We start from the raw sequence: 23,040 nt of genomic DNA, 5'->3' as shown, positions 1-23,040 counted from the left end.
TGCGAAAAATGGAAAAACCCGTGGTCCTTAACCCCTTAAGGACTCAGCCCATTTTGGCCTTAAGGACTCAGACAATTTAATTTTTACGTTTTCATTTTTTCCTCCTCGCCTTCTAAAAATCATAACTCTTTTATATTTTCATCCACAGACTAGTATGAGGGCTTGTTTTTTGCGCGACCAGTTTTCCTTTGTAATGACATCACTCATTATATCATAAAATGTATGGCGCAACCAAAAAACACAATTTTTGTGGGGAAATTAAAACGAAAAACGCAATTTTGCTAATTTTGGAAGGTTTTGTTTTCACGCCGTACAATTTACGGTAAAAATGACATGTGTTCTTTATTCTGAGGGTCAATACGATTAAAATGATACCCATTATTATATACTTTTATATTATTGTTGCGCTTAAAAAAAATCACAAACTTTTTAACCAAATTAGTACATTTATAATCCCTTTATTTTGATGACCTATAACTTTTTTATTTTTCCGTATAAGCGGCGGTATGGGGGCTCATTTTTTGCGCCATGATCTGTACTTTTTTTTGATACCACATTTGCATATAAAAAACTTTTAATACATTTTTTATAATTTTTTTTTTTATAAAATGTATTAAAAAAGTAGGAATTTTGGATTTTTTATTTTTTTTCGTTCACGCCGTTAACCGTACGGGATCATTAACATTTTATTTTAATAGTTCGGAACTTTACGCACGTGGCGATACCAAATATGTCTATAAAAAAATGTTTACGCTTTTTGGGGGTAAAATAGGAAAAAACGGACGTTTTACTTTTTTATTGGGGGAGGGGATTTTTCACATTTTTTTTACTTTTACTTTTACATTTTTTTACATTTTTTTTACACTTGAATAGTCCCCATAGGGGACTATTCATAGCAATACCATGATTGCTAATACTGATCTGTTCTATGTATAGGACATAGAACAGATCAGTGTTATCGGTCATCTCCTGCTCTGGTCTGCTCGATCACAGACCAGAGCAGGAGATGCCGGGAGCCGCACGGAGGCAGGAGAGGGGACCTCCGTGCAGCGTTATGAATGATCGGATCCCCGCAGCAGCGCTGCGGGCGATCCGATCGTTCATTTAAATCGCGAACTGCCGCAGATGCCGGGATCTGTATTGATCCCGGCACCTGGGGGGTTAATGGCGGACGCCCGCGAGATCGCGGGCGTCAGCCATTGCCGGCGGGTCCCTGGCTGCGATCAGCAGCCGGGATCAGCCGCGCATGACACGGGCATCGCTCCGATGCCCGCGGTTATGCTTAGGACGTAAATGTACGTCCTGGTGCGTTAAGTACCACCGCACCAGGACGTACATTTACGTCCTGCGTCCTTAAGGGGTTAAGGGGTTAAATCCACAATTCTGGATTGTTCTGCAGCTGTAGAATTATTGTGGATTTTGACTTCAAAGGGAAGGAAATATGCAATAAATCTTCTACTGATCTGACACAACCACTGATATGCTTCAGATTAAAAGTCTGCACTGCGGATTTCCACACAGATTTTGTGCAGATTTATACCCCCACAAGTGGTTGATATTTTGAAAAGCTCATTCACTTTGCTCCTATAATAAAAAATTGCTGAGATCCCCAGTCAATCTGCCACTTGTGGCTGCATCCTTAAGAATACATGTCAATGATTATTTTTTTAAATCAACTAGTGCCAGAAAGTTAAACAGATTTTAAAAACTGTCCCGAGTAGGAGAAAATCCTCATAGCAAACATATGCTGCTCTGGTCAGTTCCTAAAATGGACAGAGATGTCAGCAGAGAGCACTGTGCTTGTGATTCAGCAGACAGCTCTGTGTTCCAAAAAGAAAATAATTTCCTCTGTAGTATTCAGCAGCTAATAAGTACTGGAAGGATTAAGATTTTTTTATAGAAGTAATTTACAAATCTGTTTACTTTCTGGCACCAGTTGATAAAAAAAATGAAAAGTTTTCCACTAGAGTACCCCTTTAAGTTCAATTATTGTACTTTATTATTGCATATTTATTTTTTGCATTTTTTTTTCAATTTCACTCACAAATAAATGTCATCTAGTTGTGCAATACACTGTATTGTAAAATTAAAAGTGCCAATAAAAATGACAACTTATCCCACAAAAAAATAAGCTTTCACACAACTCTGTTGGAAAAAAAGTTAAAATAAAAAGTAAAAAAGTAAAAAAAAAAAAAGTCGGGAAAAGATTTATCCTAAAGGGTTAAAAAGTCCATGGGAAACATGCATATTTTTTTCATTAACAAACATGAGTGGCATGTCACAAAAAATAAATGTGCTTGTTTTTTATATACTGTATGCAACGCCAACTACATAGAGCACAAAAACGGATGCAAACTGTCAGCAATTTTATGCACCCAGAAAATATATAGTTTGAACATAGCCTAAGAGTTACTTGGAAAAGTTAACACATTTAAAAAAAATTTTTGTCCTAAAGTCCAAAAAAGTTTTTAACCCTCGAGAGGAACCATGATATACACATGTACATGTAAGTTGTGGATTCTGCGATCACTGTATCTCCTGAAAACAGCAGTCAGGACCTCATAGAAAATGAAGGACATCAGTGATCATGCTGTTGTCCATCAATAACCCTTCAGATGCTGTGATCTGATAGGTCAAGATGGTGACAGCTGACATATTTGCGCCTAGCTCTTCATTCGTTCTCTGTGGACCTTCCAAACAGTTCAGTGTTTGCCAATGTTTAGAAGCCCCATATAAAATGAATAGAACAGTGACAGAACATGCATGCTAATACTTTATTCGTTTACGTGACAACTCATCTCCATTCTACGGACAGTGAGGATTCCTACCATTAGCTAGTTATACTCTATCCTGCGGACAGAGATTACCTTTGATCTTGGGATAACCCCCTTTAAGGGTTTAAGAGCCACATAAATATGGCGCACATAACTTTTTCTAATAATCATACTGGGGCATTTTGTTTGATAAATATATGTGATATTTGAAAGTAATTTGATATAAAAAAAATACAGTGTTATTTTGTAACTGTTACTAAATATCAATGGGTGCAATTTTATGTAAAGGAATGTGTTCCTTTAAAACATTTGTCACAAATTCATAGGGTATATGTCTTATAGCAGATGTAGATATCTAAGGACATATGGGGACATTTATCAAAACCTGTGCAGAGGAAGAGTGGTGTAGTTGCCCATAGCAACCAATCAGATTGCTTCTTTCATTTTCCACAGGCCTGTGGAAAATGAAAGAAGCAATCTGATTGGTTGCTATGGCCAACTGCACCACTCTTCCTCTGCACAGGTTTTGATAAATCTCCCCAATAATCTATTTTCTCATGTCTTACTTTGCCTGTCATATTAACTAGAACATACATAAATGATATTGATCTTGAATTGTTGCTTTCATAAAAATAATGATTTAACCCTTGCTTTGCCATCTCTTCTCGGTAGTTCACTATCAATTTCCAGGTGGCAATTAACACGTGTATACAGATGGCTGTGCTGTGCCCAATGGTAGCTTAAAGTATACCCGACAGATCCAACAAAAAAAAACATTTTTTAAATATATTGCTCAGTACCTAATCCTGACCATGTACATCTAACTTTTATGTGTCTAGCACCTTTATTATTTTTTTAATTACACTTTTAATTTAGCTCACTAGTCTGAATTCCTCTCAAAGGGAGGGGGCGTGGTCTCACTGTGCAGGTCTCCGCCCCCTCCCTCAGTATGCTGTCTGCTCACATCTCCCCAAGCATTAGCTAAACTACAACTCCCAGCTTGCCCTCACTGACAGTAGCGGGGCATAAGCTGACAGTGCTGACAGCAGCTGACAGCTGTCAATCAAGGAAGTGTGTCCATGATGTAGGTGATGATACATGGACACAGTAGGACTAGTATGTGTCCAAGCAGGCAGGGGGGGGCAGTTGTATGAAATACTGAAAATTTTCTAATGGAACCAATTACAACATATCAAAAGTTTTTATATCTGACAGTGCCCATTTAAATTATGTATCATGGGATGGATTTGATTTTCATTTGTAGAAGTTATCACCAGAGGTTTGTTGTTTTTATTTTATTTTTTATCTTGTTTTGTTTTTGTTTTTTGAGGTTATTGTTGCTTATGATGTTTGAGGATAACGTTTAAGAGGTAAAACAAGCCTGCTTTTGGCTGTGAAGGAATGGTAGATAGCCTTTATTCATGCCTTATGCATTTATATTTAAAACCATTGTTTTCAGCTTTTCTATTGGAACTGAAAATATGTTTCACATTTCACGGAAATACAGTCTCTGAAATATCCACCAGTTCAGAATGAGGGTGTTACACAACTAAAAAATTTTTATGGACATCCAACCTCTCATGGTCCATTGAACAACATAGTTTTTTTTTTGTTATTAAAATAGATAGAACAGCTGCTCTTTGAGCATGTCAGAGCATCCATATGCATAAATTACCCTATTTTCACTATTCTCTCCCTCTTCAGTTTACTGAATAGTTGACAGACATATCCATCATATTGTATTTGGGAATTTGTACTCGAATAATTGCTCAGCTAGTTCATTGTAGGTAAAGGGTCTTTAGTGCTTTGCAGAAAACATATTATCATCCCCTGAGACGTTGACCCTTATATTTTTTTTCCCCTACTAAAGCACAAATATGTTCTACTCTAGAGCCAATATGTACCGAATACATTCTGACTGGGAAAATGCTAGGTTGGAAGGTGACATAAGGTAACATATGGTTGGAAGAGGCAGCCTTGTATACCTATGATATAGTATAATCCCTTACTACGTAGTCCATCCCGCCCTGTAGCAGGAATATGATTACAATCATTTTAATTAAATATTTACCCCTTTAAAATGGAGTAAAGTTTTTTTACTGCTTCTGCTCTCAATTTGTTTCCATACAACCCACAAAGAGCAAAGTGCAAATATTACCGTATGTGTTGCTTCCGCCCCTTGAATGAATGCTCTGTCATTTCATTCCACTAGTGCTAGCCTGTAGGAAACACAGTGTAAACATCATATTTGTACTTTAGGCAGCTGTAATGGATTTGTATGTATCTTTTCTAAAGAATTAATTATTGTTGAGGTGGAATTGTTTTGTGTGCATATAAGCCAACAAGGGCTTCATTTTTCTGTATCTTTTGTTTGTGCCTAGGCTCTCCAAGCAGCAAGACAGCTTCTTTTACAACAGCAAACGAGTGGATTGAAGTCTCCAAAGAGCAGCGAAAAACAAAGACCACTGCAGGTACGGTACGTTCTAATGAAGGACATGGTGTAATATAATGCTTACAGAAATAGGACATGACTGGTAATACACTGTTTAGAAATGTACCGTGTGCAATACTGTAAAATGGCCAATAAAGAACACTTCTGCCGGTTGATTCTGTTGCTTGATTTTTCCTGAAGATAAGGGAAAATACTGATATGCTACTCACAACTTAAATGTAAAATTTCACTACGGACAAATTCTACCATTACAAACAGATTCTGCTGCATGTTGTCTTTTTGAAAAGAAAGTGTCTTCAAAAAGTCCTTGAAGGCATAGAAGTTGCTCAAAGAAACAAGACATGAGAGTCCTCAAGGCAAATATCTGTATATTGTTTGGGATACAACGTTATTTGTGCTTTTCAAAAGTAGTTTCCCCTTGTTTCTTACATTTTATTTTTTTTTAGACATAAAAAGTTAATTTTTCACCTGCAGCTGAGTAGTCATTCCAGTATACTCAATTGGCTCGTGGCAACATCTTAATTCATAACTTTAGTTTTAAATAATACAGAGAGTAAGTGAGGAACTGTCTCCCGAAGGATACCGTGAAAATGCTGTCAGAGAAGTGTACCTGTTTTCCCCTTCTTAGAAGTGGAGAATACTCATGCACTAGCACAAATTGAACTTTGAATGTTTAATTTATTTTCTCTGGAGCTTTTTGTATCAGTAGGATAAAGGTGAAATTCTAGCAAAAAAATCGAAAACATATGTCATGTATAGCATTATTATTTCCCCCCATATTTAAGTTTTCATTTCATATTTTTTCATTTTTATATATTTTTTAAAATTTTATAGTCTCTATTAAGCAACAGAAGTTATTTTCTCTTTATTATTCTTAAGCCCAGATTCATCAATTTGTTTGAAAAAAAAATGGGCCTGATTTTGGGCTCCGACAGGTAGAATCAAATCACAGACCATTTCGAAAAACTAATGCCAAGCTGCGATTGGTTGCTTGCTGATTACACACCTAAAGGGGTATTCCAGGCAAAAACTTATTTTTATATATCAACTGGCTCCAGAAAGTTAAACAGATTTGTAAATTACTTCTATTAAAAAATCTTAATCCTTCCAATTGTTATTAGCTTCTGAAGTTTTCTGTCTAATTGCTAAATGATGATGTCACATCCCGGGAGCTGTGTATGATGGGAGAATATCCCCATAGGAGCTGGACAGCTCCCGGTGCATGAGTCATCAGAAAGCAGTTAGACAGAAAACAGCAACTCAACTTCAGAAGCTAATAACTATTGGAAGGATTAAGATTTTTTAATAAAAGTAATTTTCAAATCTGTTTAACTTTCCGGAGCCAGTTATATACAAAAAAACGTTTTTGCCTGGAATACCCCTTTAAGTCTTGACCAATGTCTTGGACTGCCAGGGGTCACCATCTATGACATAAACATCACCTCAATGAACTCACTTTCTTTATTATAAGGAACACTTTGTTGGCAGATTTCCTCCTAATTCCTGGACTAAGGTTGGTCATGCACCTAAAATAATGGTAGGCCAAAATGTCCATCCTCTGTAAATTATGCACAAATGATCATTCGCAATAGCGTATACTTGTTTGTATGAAAGATTGTGCCAATCAAAGTCTCAGGTGTATGAGTAGCCATAATATAGCTGATAAAACATTGGTGGGATCAATCTTATGAACAATCCCACCAGCAACATGTCAGATGAAATATATATATATTGTTACAGTGAGCGCTCCGGTCTCCTCCTCTGGACCGGAGCGCTTGCTGCCTCTGTCCCAGTCTGCGGCTTCCCTGCGCGTCCCGGTCAGACACGCTGACCGGGAGCGCAGGGTTTCCGCTGTCGGGGATGCGGTTGGTGTGGCGACTGCATCCCGTGCTCACTTACCCGCGGTCCCATCCCCTTGCGCTGCCTCTTTCTCCCGGCGCGCGCAGCCCCGCTCCTTAGGGCGCGCGCGCCGGCTTCATGAAATTTAAAGGACAAGCGCACCATTGATTGGTGCCTGGCCCTTACTGTCTTATAAAAGTCTCCAGCCCCTTCCTGCCCATGCCAGATATTTGTGCCTCGTGCCTCTGAGAAAGCATTCCATTATTAAAGTGTTCCCTGCCCATTGCCAACCCTTACCCATGACCACCGCCTCGGAACCTGTGCTGCCTGCCTTGACCTGTTGCTAGTGACTACCGCTTATGAACCTGTGCTGCCTGCCCTGACCTTTGCTACGTCTGACTACGCTTCTATCCGTTCCTCCTGTACCGCGCCTATCTCAGCAACCAGAGGGGTTGAGTCGCTATCTGGTGGAACAACCTGGGGGCTACCTGCCGCAGCAAGACCATCCCGCTTTGCGGCGGGCTCTGGTGAAGACCAGTAGCTCCTTAGATTCCGTTCCCTGGGTACGGCCCACGCCATCACTCCTCTGGTCCAGTGGATCCACCTCCAGCCACCTGTCCGGACCATTACATATATATATATATATATATATATATATATATATATATTTATTAATCAACAATAATATTATTGGGTTTTATCATAAAACAAAAGTAAAAGAGGAGGGGGAAGAGGGGTCAAAGATATGTGCAAAATGTATATAGTAGTCACATGTGGAGACCTCAGCCAGGGAGACCATGTCAATATTGTCTTAAAGATAAGAACAGGAGTTTTTAAAGGGGTACTCCATTGGCCAGCATTTGGAACATTTAGTTCCGAACGCTGTGTGCGTGCTGCGGGAGTTGCTCCGCCCCCTCATGCCGTCAGGCCACACCCCTCAATGCTCGTCAGTGGGAGGGGGCTTGCATTGAGGGAGCGTTACGTGACATCACAAGGGGACGTGGCCGACCTCCGCAGCGCGCACACAGCATTCAGAACTAAATGTTCTGTACACTGGCCAGTGGAGTACCCCTTTAAGAAAATGTTATGAAAGTACCTTGCCAGTGTGATATTTCTCAAAATTATAGTATCACTGAGTTGCCATTTGGCTAATATTGGCTCCTAAGATGGAGTTATAGGTTAACCCCTTAAGGACCAGGCCAATTTTCACTGTAGGACCAGAGTGTTTTTTGCACATCTGACCACTGTCACTTTAAGCATTAATAACTCTGGGATACTTTTAACTTTCATTCTGATTCCAATATTGTTTTTTTTAATTCACATATACAATATGTCTATTTTATGTTTGCATCATAAAGTTGACATGTTTTTACTTTTGGAAGACATCAGAGGGCTTCAAAGTTCAGCAGAAATTTTCCAATTTTTCAAAACATTTTCAAAATCAGAATTTTTCATGGACCAGTTCAGGTTTGAAGTGGATTTGAAGGGCTTTCTTATTAGAAATACCCCATAAATTACCCCATTATAAAACTGCACCCCTCAAAGTATTCAAAATGATATTCAGTAAGTGTGTTAACCCTTTAGGTGTTTCACAGGAATAGAAGCAAAGTGAAAAAGAAAATTCAAAATCTTTATTTTTTTACACTCGCATGTTCTTGTAGACCCAGTTTTTGAATTTTTACAAGGGGTAAAAAGAGAAAAATCCTCTCAAAATTTGTAACCCAATTTCTCTCAAGTAAAGAATTACCTCATATGTGGATGTCAACTGTTCGACGGACACAGTAAAGGGCTCAGAAGGGAAGAAGCGACATTGGGATTTTGGAGATTGAGTTTTTCTGAAATGGTTTTTGAGGAGGGCATGTCACATTTAGGAAGCCCCTATGGTGCCAGAACAGCAGAAAAACCCCCACATGGCATAACATTTTGGAAACTACACCCCACAAGGCACATAACAAGGGGTCCAGTGAGCCTTAACACCCCACGGGTGTTTGACGACTTTTTGTTAGATATCAGCAGAGAGCACTGGGCTCGTCATTCAGCAGAGAGCTCTATGTTCCAAAAAGAAAAGAATTTCCTCTGTAGTATTCAGCAGCTAATAAGTACTGGAAGGATTACGATTTTTTAATAGAAGTAATTTACAAATCTGTTTAACTTTCTGGCACCAGTTGATTTAAAAAAAGAAAAAAAGTTTTCCACCGGAGTACCCCTTTAATAAACCAAATAACATCTATAGTGTTTGAGTAAGTACTGCAGAAGGCAAATGCAAAACATGATTTACTGAACTTGATGCAGATTTCTAATAAACTATTCTGGGAAAGAATGTAGTTGTAATATAGGAGTTTTCCTTACTGGGGCTGGCTCCAATCTCTGGAATCCTAAGAAATCAAGTAGTTATTGTCCAGCTTTTCTCCAAGTTGCTAGATATCTGTTCATTTCCAGCATTGCTCTGTTTTATTAGTCATAGATTTCCTACAAATGTGGTTCACCCTTGTATTTTATTTCCTTAGTCATTGCCAATAAGACTTTATTAGTGACCATTAAGATAATTTACTCTTAAAAAAAAAAAAAAAAAAAAAAAAAACCCTCCTTTTTATCAGCACTACAGCAGATGCCTGGCAGGGGTGTCCTGTGCTGGGTGCAGTAGTTGCTTGGAAGCAAGATTATGCTGTCCTAACTGCAAGCAGCATTAGTAAATGTCACATGTCCTGATCCTATTAAACTAGGCTAACCCTTAACAGTGATGTTTAACACAAATCATTGTTTTAACATTGACTTGCCATCAGTGTAATGTTCTGGGTATAGGGTGACATTTACACTGGGCATCAGTGTTCCTGCCCTGTTCAGCAAGATTAAAGGTTCATTCCCTTTTATGTCTAGGGAGGAGACCTGTCAAGTATAGTGATCATAGTGAGTAAGGAGGAGGAAGTGTTATTTTGCCAGTAGTATTTTTTTTTCTTAACCTGTCCAGGACCAACGGTGTACAGGTACGCCCTCGCGCCCTGGTACTTAAGGATACCCTGGTCCTGTTTACCGGGTTCAAACTGTTCTCACCAGCCGAAAACGGGTTAAGCCCGGTGGGTCCCGTTTGCTATGGGCAGCCAGGACCCACATCTATTGCTGGGCACTGCCAATCGGGCCGATGCCCGACATTAACTCTTTAGACACGAAGTTGATCGCGGCATCTAAAATGAAATTGAAACTATCCCGTTGGCTCAGTGGAGCTGATAGGGTCTATTGCAACAGAATCGCAATGTCCCGATCAGCTTACCAGACGGCCGAGGGTCCTCACCTGCCTCTTGATCATCCGTTGGGTGATCTGCTGCTCCAAGCCTGCTCAGCATTGATCAGTATATGCAATTATAAGATTGCATGTTATAACCCCCTATGGGGGCTAAAAAAAAAAAAATGTAAAAAAAGGTCATAAAAGTGAATTAACCCCTTCCCTATTAAAAGTTTAAATCACCCCCCTTTTCCCATTTTTTAAATAAAATAATGTAATAGAAATAATCATATGTGGTACTGCCGCATGCGTAAATGTTCAAACTATTAAAATATAAGGATAGCTAAAACACACGGTCGATGTCATACACATAAAAAAATACCAAAGTCCAAAATTGTTCGTTTTTGGTCACTTCATATACCATGAAATATTTATAAAAAGCGATCAAAAAGTCCAAACAAAGCAAAAATGATACCGATAAAAACTACAGACTACAGCACAAAAATGAGCCTTCACATAGCACTGTATGCAGAAAAATAAAAAAAGTTATAGGGGTTGGAAGATGACAATTTTAAACATACTAATTTTGGTGCATGTAGTTAGGATTTTTTTTAAAGTAGTAAAATAAAATAAAACCTACATAAATTGGGTATTCTTGTAACCGAATGGACCTACAGAATAAAGATAAGGTGTTTTTACTGAAATTAAACAAAAGCCCCCAACAATTACAAAATGGTGTCTTTTTTTTTCCAATTTCACCCCACAAATATATATTTGGAGTTTTGCGGTAGATTTTATTAAATGATTGATGTAATTTCAAAGTACAATTGTTGGCCCAAAAAACAAGCCCTTTTATGGGTCTGTAGGTGCAAAATTGAAAGCGATATGATTTTCAGAAGTAAAGGAGGAAATTACGAAAGTGCAAAGACAGACAAAGTTCTTTTCTGTCTGGCAACAGGGCTCTCTGCTTGTCTCGGGAACTGCACAGAGTAGAAGAGGTTTGCTATGGGGAATTGCTTCTACTCTGGACAGTTCCCGAGACACGTGTCATCAGAGAGCACTTAGACAGAAAAGAACAACTCAACTTCAGCAGCTCATAAATACTGAAAGGATTAAGGTTTTTTAATAGAAGTAATTTACAAATGATATAAAAAAAAAAAAATTCCTGGATAACCCCTTTAAGGTAAAAATGGCCTTGGTCCTCAAAGGGGTATTCCAGTATTTTTTTTTTTTATTTGACTATGCTACAGGGGCTGTATAGTTACTGTAGTTAATAATTTAGTGTCTGTACCTGTGTGTGACGGTTTACTCACAATTCTTCTGTGATTTTTACCCCAATATTTATTTTTACCAGCATACAAAATGACTGTTGTCTCAGATTTTTCCCAGGTTGCAATGCAGCCGAGACCTGACTCACTAGTCAGCTGATGACAGGGAGCCTGTCTGCTTCAATGTGTGGAGGGATAACTTGGTGGGAGAGAGATCAACCTGCAACTAATGCAACAGCTGTAGGCACCCTGATTGAAAACCAAAGGGATTTGAATGGATGCAGCTCATTTATGTTTCATTGGGTGGGGTGGCTGACGTGTGGGAGGAAAATGGAATTATGGGATTTGTAGTCAAAAAAAAGAAAAGTCAAACAGGAAATACCAGTTCACAAAAAGCTAGTGTTATTGTAATCTCACAACATAGCCATTTAGCCCCAAGACAAGTGCAGATCCTTCCTAAGCATGTCCATTACTGCCTGTCAGGTACGTACTAAAATCACCTTATGGTGGATAACCCCTTTTATCCCTTAAGGACCAAAGTTTTTCTGTTTTTGCACCTTAGTTTTTTCCTCCTTACCTTTTAAAAATCATATCCGTTTCAATTTTGCACCTAAAAATCCCTATGAGGGATAAAAATCCATTGCGCCACCAATTCTACTTTGTAATGACATCAGTCATTTTACTCAAAATCTACGGCGAAGCGGGGAAAAAAATCATTGTGCCACAAAATTGAAGAAAAAACACAATTTTGTAATTTTGGGTTCTTCCGTTTCTACGCAGTACATTTTTTGGTAAAAATAACACTTTATCTTTATTCTGTAGGTCCATACGATTAAAATGATATCCTACTTATATAGGTTTGATTTTGTCGTACTTTTGGAAAAAAACATTTTTTTATGGTATAAAAAGTGACCAAAAATACGCTATTTTGGACTTTGGAATTTTTTTGCGTGTACGCCATTGACCGTGCGGTTCAATTTATGATATATTTTTATAGTTTGGACATTTCCACATGCGGCAATATCACATATGTTTATTTTTATTATGTTAATATATTTTTTATATGGAATTTGGGAAAAGGGGGGGATTTAAACTTTTAATAAGAAAGGGTGTGTGTGTTTTTAAACTTTTTTTTACACTTTTCTTTTTACACTTTTAGTCCCTTAGGGGACTTTTAGGAGGAATCATTTGATTCCTCATACAGATGAATGTGGTTCTATAAAACCACATTCATCTGTGTGCTCTGCTCTCGATTGATAAAGCCTGGCCCTGCCAGGCTCTATCATTCTGAGTACCGGAGCCAGCATAGAAGGAGAGGTAAGCCCTCCGGCTACCTCCACAGTGGATCGCTCCCCCCGCGATCGCGCTGCGGGGAGACGATCCACCCCACTGGACCTGGGATACAGGCACCTTTAGACACCGCTGTCAGCTTTGACAGTAGCGATCTAAAGGGTTAATAGCTGGCCACGGCGATCACCGCATGTTGGCTATTAACGCCGGCCCCCAGCTACAAGAATAACCTGGGGGCCGGCCGGTATGACGCGGGCTCAAGTCGGGAGCCTGCGTCATACCTGGTTAACGGCCATTGGACAAGTATAGACGTCCATGGTCGTTAGCCAGTTAAGGGATTACAAGGAAGCTATCTGCATTTACTTTATAAATAGTGTTCTTTAATAAAGGGAAATATTTAAACAAATATTTATACAAATATCAAATGTTATAAACAATATTAAAAATTAAACATGTGAAAATTTGTGTAACAAATTTTTCTACTTTGTTCTGATTCGGTAAGGCTTTCTTGTAGAGAGAGACATTATCCTTGACATCATATTGTACTAATAACTTGACTTCGTTATATAAATCTCAGCGTAACTATATTAGCAATTTATTCATTCATCATTCGGTGGTACAGGATGGAATGTAGTCAACCATTTCATTGCTACCATTTAAAAGTGGATAATGCCCCATTTGTATATTCAACCTTAATATAATTGCAAACAATTCTTGCTATGCCTTATTAGTATATCATAGTAACTGTGTATTTTTGATGTGTTTGTATTTTTATGATAAATTACAGCATGCATTTAATTGTATTTTTTTTTATACATAGTCATGATCTAAGATAAATGTACAGTGAACAGTGATTCTTTCTTTAAAAAAAAAAAAAAGATAAAATACCTAGTCAGATTTATATCTTAAAAAGTAGCAGTAATAAAACATCTATAGGAAATTGCATGATTTAAAGGGATACTCTGCCCCTAGACATCTTATCCCCTTTCTAAAATATTGGGGATAAAATGTCTGATCACGGTGGTCCGGCCACTGGGACCGCTGCACTCTCCATTCTGAGAATTATGTTCAGGAGTGTAGTACCCCTATAAGGATGGATGTATGCAATACATAAATAGTATACAGTACTTTTTTCCTGCCTTTGACTTTAGTTCGGTGACTGATTGTCCAGAGTTTTAATAATCCAACTTTACCAAACATGCTTAGGGTAAAACACAGAATCCGGTTGCCTTGTGTTATGGTGTGGTTAAGTTTCAATTGGCAATATGCAGTTACTGCTTCTGAAATACCACTGTTAACTTTGTGGTATCATTGTGTAATTGCTTAATCTGGCAAATATGTAAAAACACAGGTTAGCGGCATTTCAGCCATATGCGGCTAACCTCTAAGCAACTGCACCACGTCTAGATTGTGTGTTGTTAGCCTAATGGTAAAGGAAAAGGTACTGTGTAATGTAGAATACACCTTCATAAGGAATCATTTTTACATGTGTAACTGATTAGATAGGAAAACATCTGATTCCTGTTGGGTAAATTAATGGTTGTATGAAAATCCATGTTTATGATAAAAGGCATTTTTAGCATTGTGGACTTTTGTCAGTGTATGTGGTAGTAGTGGACCTTTGCTGTGGTAATTTTCCCTATACGCTAAGGAGCATATAAAAGGTTAATACACTTATTATAATAAAGCTGTATACATAAGTTATTGTAAATGTTTTACATGTTTATTGGGTGTCATCTTCTTTTTACCGATCAAAGCTAAAAGTTTTTATTTTCTGAGATTGTAACAAAAAGCCTTTCTTCTATCTATACAATCTCAGGCACTCCATTGTACATATTGTTTGTTAATGTTACAGTATCTCGGAATGCAGCATATGCTCTACATTGTGACTTGATTTTCTTTGTTCTTAGCTAATAGCCCAGATGAATCTGTGTGCATTTTATGATTTCTTTAGCACAGAACAAAATGTTTTACACATAAAATGATAGGTTTGTACTAATACCTATCCATTTTAAAAGTAAAATATTTTATGAATTTTTATTTTCACATATTTGTTACAACCTTTAAAAACACTGGCCCTGATTTACTAACAGTGTTGGGTTTTTATTAGTGTGAAATGTTGTTTCAGACTTGCAGGATTCCACTCTATTTATTTATTTATTATGGGGACACACAGGTTGGGATAGTTCAGACCAGCTTTTTCTTGGTGGGAACTTGCAGCTATTTATTCACAGGATTTTTTGTAAATTCAATAGTAAATGGGTAGGGTTAGGAGTGGACATGCCCTTTTCCGGTTTTGTTTTGTTTTTTTGGTGCACTGCGACACATTTTTGACACACAACCCAACAAAAGTTCATAACCAGGGCCAGTGTGTGTCATGATACTAAATGGGGAACTCCGGTGGAAACATGTGGAAAACAAATGTTTTCAAACGAACTGGTGCCAGAAAGTTAAACAGATTTTTAAATAACTTCTATTAAAAAATATTAATCTGGTACTTATCAGCTGCTGTATTCCACAGAGAAAATTGTGTAGTTCTTTCCAGTCTGATCACAGTGCTCTCTGCTGACACCTCTGTCCGTGTCAGGAACTGTCCAGATTAGAAGCATATCCCCATTGAAAAGCTCTCCTCCTCTGGACAGTTCCTGACACGGACAGAGGTATCACAAGAGAGCACTGTGGTCAGACTGGAAAGTTTTTCTGTAGCATATCTGTAGTATACAACAACTGAGAAGTACTGGAAGGGTTAAGATTTTTAAATAGAAGTAATTTACAAATCTGTTTAACTTTCTGGCACCAGTTGATGTGAAAACATTTTTTGCCCACCGGAGTTCCCCTTGTTTTTTGTTTTTTCAAATTAGGGATGTCTGACTTTATCAGAGAATAACTCTGGCAACATTTTGCCAATCACGATAATTCTGACATTTTTATTTTGTCACAAGTTGTCCTTCATGTACATAGTAAAAGTAAGCCGATTTCATTTGTAGTTTTTTTTTTTTACAATGCAAAAAATCATGAAATAAATAAAAAAACATATTTTAACACTAATAGGTTGCATATATTTATACTTACCAAATAGTTTATAAAACTTACACTTTCAGATGTCTACTTTAATTTAAAAGCATGTTTTTTAAATTAACACTTGAAAAAACAATTTTACTTGAAATTTTGAAAATTTTGAAAATTTGTACATCTTTTTTTTTATGTGCTATTCTAGGTTTGCAGAAATTTGAAGGTAGTAGAACATATAACTCCCCCCAAAAAATCACCCCATTTTAAAAACTTGACCCCTCAAGGTATTCGCTAGGGGGTACAGTGAGTATTTTAACACCATAGTTTTTTGGCTGGAATTATTACAAAGTCAGTGTTAAAAGTTCGAAATTAGCTTTTTTCACAAATGCATCATTTGTGGGACATATTTTTTGTACATCACTTCTGATATTGAAAGAAATGCACCCTATATTTTATTGTGTGGCTATAATTATTTCAAAGTCAGTGGACAAAAATAGCAATTAGCTTTTTTCCCACAAATTCTTTATTTGTGGGACATCATTTTGGTAAGTCGCTTTTGAAATAGAGGAAATGCACCCCATATTTTATCATACTGTTCGTCCCGGGCTGGGCAGTACCCCTACTTAGGCCATATCTGGCCATATCTGACCACGGCTGGCCATATCTGACCACGGGTTAAACTGCCGGAACCGAAGTTTACATTGGTCCCGGCAGTGCAGCAGGGTCCCGGCTGTGTGTTACAGCAGAGTCCCTGCCGCAATCTTGTGGGTACACATGGCAGCACCCAGAAAAACCATGGATGTGTATACTCATCCAGATGCGGGAAGATGCATCCCCCGTGGACGTGTATACACGTCCATGGTTGTTAACGTGTTAAACAGGTGTAAAGTTTTTTAAATAAATAATTAGCTTTTAAAGTTTTTATTTAATTATTGTATCATTTTATTTTAATCATTTTATAATTTTAATGCTTAATTTTTTCCTTTTTTTTACTTAACTTTTTCCCCCAGAAGATTTAATTTCATGCAGCATATTGCCACTCATATAGCAACCCCATTAACAGGGAAGAACAGCCCTTATTTTCACCATCACAAAAAGCCATTTTATTGCAAAAACGTAGGGATGAGCGAATCGAATCTGACGAATCCAAATTCGTTACGGATTTCAGGAAAAATTCTATTTGCAATTTTGGATGTAGTACACAGCGACTGTGTGCTGCAGCACTGGTGTGTACTGCTGGTGTTGTACACAAATGCTTTTTTAAGGGTACTGGAGCGCATTGTCCTCCCCTCATAAGTGCATACCACATATGTACATCTAAGTGGTGTACTATTTTGTTCCTGTTAAAGTCTTAATGGCCTAGATACTGTGAAAGGCCAGGCAAAAGTACACACCGGCTTGAGTTGTACACAAATACTGTTTTATGGTAAGTTCACACCAGCGGAGTCCCCAACGCTTATTACATTGTGGATACGCCACTGAAGGACCGCTGTATGCTGCCTTTACAGGTGCCTGCTGGGAGCGGCAATCCGCCGCTACGAGCAGGCACACTGCGATATGCGAGTTGCTGTGCACATGTGCAGTATGCTCGCACACCGTGGCAGCTCTTGGCCTAGCTCATAGAGCAGCGGGAGCGGCCCCAATGTGTGCAAGTACACCGCACATGCGCAGTGACTCGCACTTAACTTCAGTGTGTCTGCTTATAGTGGCCTATTGCCGCTCCGAGCAGGCACCTATAAAGGCAGCATACAGCGGTCCTTCAGCGGCGGACCTGCAGCGTAATACGCGCTAGGGATCTGCTCGTGTGAACGTACCCTTAAGCGTACTGGAGCGCATTGTCCTCCCCTCATAAGAGCATACCACATACATACATCTAAGTGGTGTACTATTTTGTTCCTGTTAAAATCTTAAGGGCCCAGATATTGTGAAAGGCCAGCCAAAAGTACACACCTGCTGGTGTTGTAGACAAATACTGTTTTAAGCATACTTGATGACCTTGTCACATATAATACTACCTCTTTTTTATGGCACTTTTACCACAGATTTTAGTGTTTTTTGAAGTTTGTGTTTTTTGCACTTGTATGTTTTGTAATCAGGGCTATAGCTCTGATGAGGCGAGTGAGGCGATTGCCTCAGGTGCGCTGTTGCAAGGGGGCGTAGGGGGGGGGGGGGGTCCAGCACACGTTACACTGAGGCATTGATTCCCAACCAGGGTGCCAGGACACTCTGGTGGGAAATATGGCGCTAACATTTTTTGATTTTTCTGTCCAGTCCTGCGCACCTGTGAGTCAAAGGCGTGAAGGCCAGGCGGGAGGGAAGTCGTGTAGCAGTGCCTGGATGGGTGATGCTGTAGCTCCAATCCTCATGTATCCTCCCTCTACTGTGGATCATCTCTGGACTTTGGATTCTCCCTGGTCCCTCAGCAGAATGATGTGGATGGAGGGAAGGAGCAGGGGCAGTGCTGACAGAGGCCTACTCAGCTACCTGAAGCTGAGTAGGCCTCTGTCAGCCCTGCCCCTGCTCCTTCTCTCCATCCATATCATTCTGCTGAGGGACCAGAGAGAATCCTCATTTGAGTGAGGCTGGAAACATTGGGGGAGATTTATCAAAACCTATGCAAAGGAAAAGTTGCCTAGTTGCCCATAGCAACCAATCAGATTTCTTGTTTCATTTTGCAAAGGCCTTGATAAAAATAAAAAAAAGCAAGCTGATTGGTTGCTATGGGCAACTGGGCAACTTTTCCTCTGCACAGGTTTTGATAAATCTCCCCCCTTGTGCGTTGTGGGAAGGCTGGTGGCATTGTGTTGTGTTTGGAGGAGGCTGGAGTCATTTGTAGGGAAAAGGGGAGGATAATGCTGGAAAAGTGCAGAGCCTAATACTTATATTTGTGTTGCAGGTTCCATGATGTTGCGTTTCAGGATCATTTTCCAAGGGGTGTGGCAAGCCAAAATGGGGGGAGGGGGGCACAATTTTCTGTTCTCGCCGCAGGAGAAAAAATAGCTAGCTGCATCATCTAAGAATGTTTACCATTATAAGATCGCTGTTATAAGAGCCTTGTAGTTTGCAGACTTTGTTTAAAGACGTTTTATAATTCATGAAAAGTGACTTGTAAATTTTTAAATAATATGTAATATAATTTAAATAAATAATTGCTATACATAAAAGCCAGGTAAGAAGTCCAGAATGGAAGGTAACTCTTGTCACTACATTCTCATGGCATGAAGGACATTTCCATGTCATACTGACAGCATTATTTCACTAACCCAGCACAAAACCCTATGCGTGTTACAGCAAGGCAAAGTGTTCTACACCCCTATTGAGGATCTCTGTAGGTCAGAAATATCCATTTTTACTAGCGATTTGCTGAGAATGAATTCGATTTGGAAACACATTTTTTGGGAAAATTCGGCGAATCGGCCGAATCATATTTTTCAAAAATTCGCTCATCTCTACAAAAAAAATTTGCTTTTCAGCTGTATTTGTATGAAGAATGGACATACTTTAAGGTTGTAAAACTGAAAGAAGAAAATACATGCCACTTAATTTTAAGGACATAAAAATTAAGACTATAAAATTAATGTTAGTATGCACAAAGGCTTTATTTATTATACAGCTCAATAGAACCTAATAGTAAAAAAACAGGAGTTATTTAAACAGTTAAAAAAAGAGATCAAAATAGGAAAATTGAAACCAGTCTCAGAGCTATGCTGCATATAGTTAGGCCCAGCAAATGGGCAATATGATTGCCTTGGCTAGTGCTGTGTATGCAGAGATTAAGAAAGCAGAAACTGCAAATAAGTATATGAATAAACAGCCCCCTCCTGTCCTTTTTTTTTACCTCATCCTCTGGCTATCCAATCCTATGTGCAGCTGCTATAATGCAGAATCAATATTTGTAGGGAGGAAGAAATTCCTTGAATGGGCACTATAAAAACACTATGGGGGAGACTTATCAAGACATATGCAGAGGGAAATTTGCCCAGTTGCCCATAGCAAACAATCAGATCCCTTCTTCGTTTTCTAACAAGGCCTCTGCAAAATAAAAGAAGATATGATTGGTTGCTATGGGCAACTGGGCAAATTATCCTCTGCATAGGTTTTGATAAATATCCCCTGACATGATGGTCTATAGGGTGCTAAGGGTAAAAATTAGATGGAAGGAAACCCAGAAATACAGATATGAAATCTAAAGTGTAATGGACTAAGGTCATACTGTAAACTATAAGTCAGACCAGGATTCATTTAATAAACATTTAATGCAAAATGCAGGGTAGTTATCATATTAATGTAACATCATTGAACAAAACATATTGCTTGACTTAATGTATCATTTTTTATTGTACGTATGATCTAGGAAAAAAAATCCTAATGCACGTTTGCATTTATTCTTTTGTCTCTCTCACATATGTAGATTGAACCGCTTTGCCAGGCACTTCATGTCCTCTAAGCCATTGTACAGAATAATGTTGATTATGAATGTTCAGTGATCACATTCCACTTGTGGCTTGAGTACCTATTACCACATCACCAATGCAAACTAATCCTGGCACAATAAGTTTCAAGTAAGATATTATAAATTTTCTACTGATAATTTTCCTTGAGAACTGTACATTAAGGGGCATTATAAAGACTGAAATAATGCCACAACTAGTTTGCTGCTTTTCTTTTGACGCAGGCTTAGACTGTGTATATAGCTCTGACATTAAAATCACTTAAAGCACAACTGTCATGAAATCTGGGTGCACACAGCCTTTGTACTGTGTGCAGGTGGTGGGTATAGCAATGAAATGCTTTTGATCAAAGCTACCGATGGTCAGATGGTCAGGTGTGGCGCGAGGTACGCGATGCCCCGCTGCCATGCCCACCCTGTATGTCAGCGCTGGGACGTTGTGTGATTGACACACAGGTCCCAGCACATGCGCCCTTCAGCTAATCTAGCGTGCGCGCCGTTGCTTGTCATCCAGCAAGCGCTCGCTCCCTTCGCCGTCTTCCTCCGCAGTGCCAGCTGGATGACACGCAGCGGCGCGCATGTTAGATTAGCTGAAGGGCGCATGCGCTGGGACCTGTGTGTCAACCACACAGCGGTCCCAGCGCTGACATACAGGGGGTGGGCGTGACAGCTGGGGAACCTCGCGTACCTTGCGCTATGCCTATCCGACCGACAGTGGCTTTGATCAAAAGCATTTTTTGGGGTTATGAAAGCAAGAAAATATTAGGTAAAAACATTGCTATACCCACCACCTGCACACAGTACAAAGGCTGTGTGCAGGTTATTGCACCCAGATTTCATGACAGTTGCACTTTAAATCTGCAAATGATAAGCAAGCATTTGTCTTACACCAGCTCTTTCCATAAAAGCATTAGAACAGACATCTCTGCACAACATTACATTTGTCCTGAACTCTCTAATGTACTACACCTGATTGTTGTAGCTATCCTACATTTTGTAAGATATGTGTACCCTTCATGCCTGTTCAAGGGGGGGTTTCCTATAATAAGGATAGGTCATAATAGACAGTCTGTAGAGCAATTGGGTCCCAGTTCTAGTTAAGTGCTCTCATTCCTTGATTTGTGTAACTCCCATTGCTGTCAGTGAAAAGATACAAAAAATATGTGGCCATCTTTGTATGGACACCAAGGATTGGGACCCGTTAGCTTGTGACACCTCTAGATCTACTGATCTGGATATGTACAAAAGGGATTTCTATTAGAATAATCCTTTTTATACTGCTGCAGTTACATAAATGTAGTTACCTATTAAAAAATGGCCCCGATTTATTAAGAGTGGAGTGTAGTTTTCTTTGCCGGTTTTAATTCCCTGAAATTTTTTGGCCACACCCCTTTTTCGGGTTTTCTTAGTAAAATAGTTGGTCTGTTTTTTTTTTTCAATTCTGGTGCAAATTTTGGCGCAAAAATAATTTCTGGTGCAATGTGCCAGAATCTGGCCTCAACTTGACAAAACTTGCCGGGCTTACAATAGTAAGTAAATCAGGGACAATATATTTTAACATTTGTTATCATATAGCTGACCAGGGGTATGTATTTTATATTCGCTGGTTCCCTAAATAATGTTTTTAAATGTTATGTTTATTATTTATGTATAATGTATGTTTAGAAATGGTCCCCTTCAGTCTCTGTACAGGAGAATATATCAAAACCTGTGCAGATGAAAATTTGACCAGTCGCCCAAATTGTGTCTGCATTTTTTTTAAAAGTCCCCCAAAAAATAAAATAAGCAGTTTGGTTGATATGGGCACGTGTTCCACTTTTCCTCTACAGAGGCTTTGATAAATCACTCCCTATGTACCTATTTTATTTCCAAAACAGTGTTATTTGTGAAACTGTCCACAGGCTTTCCACTGCTGTAGCCACGGCCCCTTAGGCTGCGTTCACATATGTCCAACATCTTACATAGGTGAACTCAGCCTAGATCTCGACGCAACTGATGCCACAACTGTTGACAAGTTGTCATCAGTTGTATGGCATCCAGCGGCCATTGTTTCTGCATGGCAGACAGGGGAACGGAGCAAGCTGCGTTTCCCTGTCCGGTGCCTGTCCAACCATCCGGCGTCGAAATTGAGACACTCGATGATTGTGAACTGTCCCATTCAAATGAATGCGATCAGTTTTAGCATCAGTTTTCCTCTGATGCACACTGGACGCCTGATATATGTGAACCCAACCTTAGTGCATACGTTATGAATAGGAGTATTTTGTGTGCGCTGCAATTTAAGCATTATCTTGCAAAAATGTACAGTTGAATCCTCAGTGGTAACATAAGGAAGAGTTTGCAGCTCACCAGGACCTTTGAGCCTAAGGGGGTCCAAAGGGTCCTTCTGCCCCTTATATGGAGACCATTACTATAGAGATAGTTGTGGGGGGGGGGGGGGCTGTAACAGAGTTTGCATTGGGAACCATGTTCCTCAAAATACACCTTTGTATGTAGCAATATTATGTGAGAATGTAGTAAACCTAACTGGAAGATTTCTGTAAAACTGGCTATAGTGACCCTTATGGGAATTGGAATCTAATTAAAACCTCGTTTTGTAATACGTTTCACCTTTACAGCAAAAAGAGAGCATACCAAAAAGATGATCTCTGGATAAAATAAAGTGAATTGGATTTATTATCCATCATTCCAATGGGTTTAATGTCCGAGTTTAGAATAATACCTTGTAAAGAAAC

General features: G+C 39.0%; 1 protein-coding gene across 14 annotated transcripts in view; it reads left to right on the top strand.

Annotated features, from left to right (window-relative positions):
* FOXP2 (forkhead box P2) overlaps positions 1 to 23,040 on the top strand; it is a 250,247-nt gene that overhangs the window by 86,282 nt on the left and 140,925 nt on the right. For 13 of the 14 annotated variants that reach the window (XM_056573868.1, XM_056573875.1, XM_056573874.1 and 10 more), the window contains exon 3: positions 5,156 to 5,245. In XM_056573868.1, coding sequence (XP_056429843.1) covers positions 5,156 to 5,245 — 90 coding nt within the window. Of the gene's footprint in view, positions 1 to 5,155; positions 5,246 to 20,266; positions 20,418 to 23,040 lie in introns of all 14 variants that reach the window. The other variant, XM_056573879.1, reaches the window with a different exon arrangement.

Source organism: Hyla sarda, chromosome 4 (genome assembly GCF_029499605.1).
Source record: "Hyla sarda isolate aHylSar1 chromosome 4, aHylSar1.hap1, whole genome shotgun sequence".
Lineage (NCBI taxonomy): Eukaryota > Metazoa > Chordata > Amphibia > Anura > Hylidae > Hyla > Hyla sarda.
Note: the sequence above shows the minus strand (reverse complement) of the source record. Positions and strands in the feature narration are given on the sequence as shown.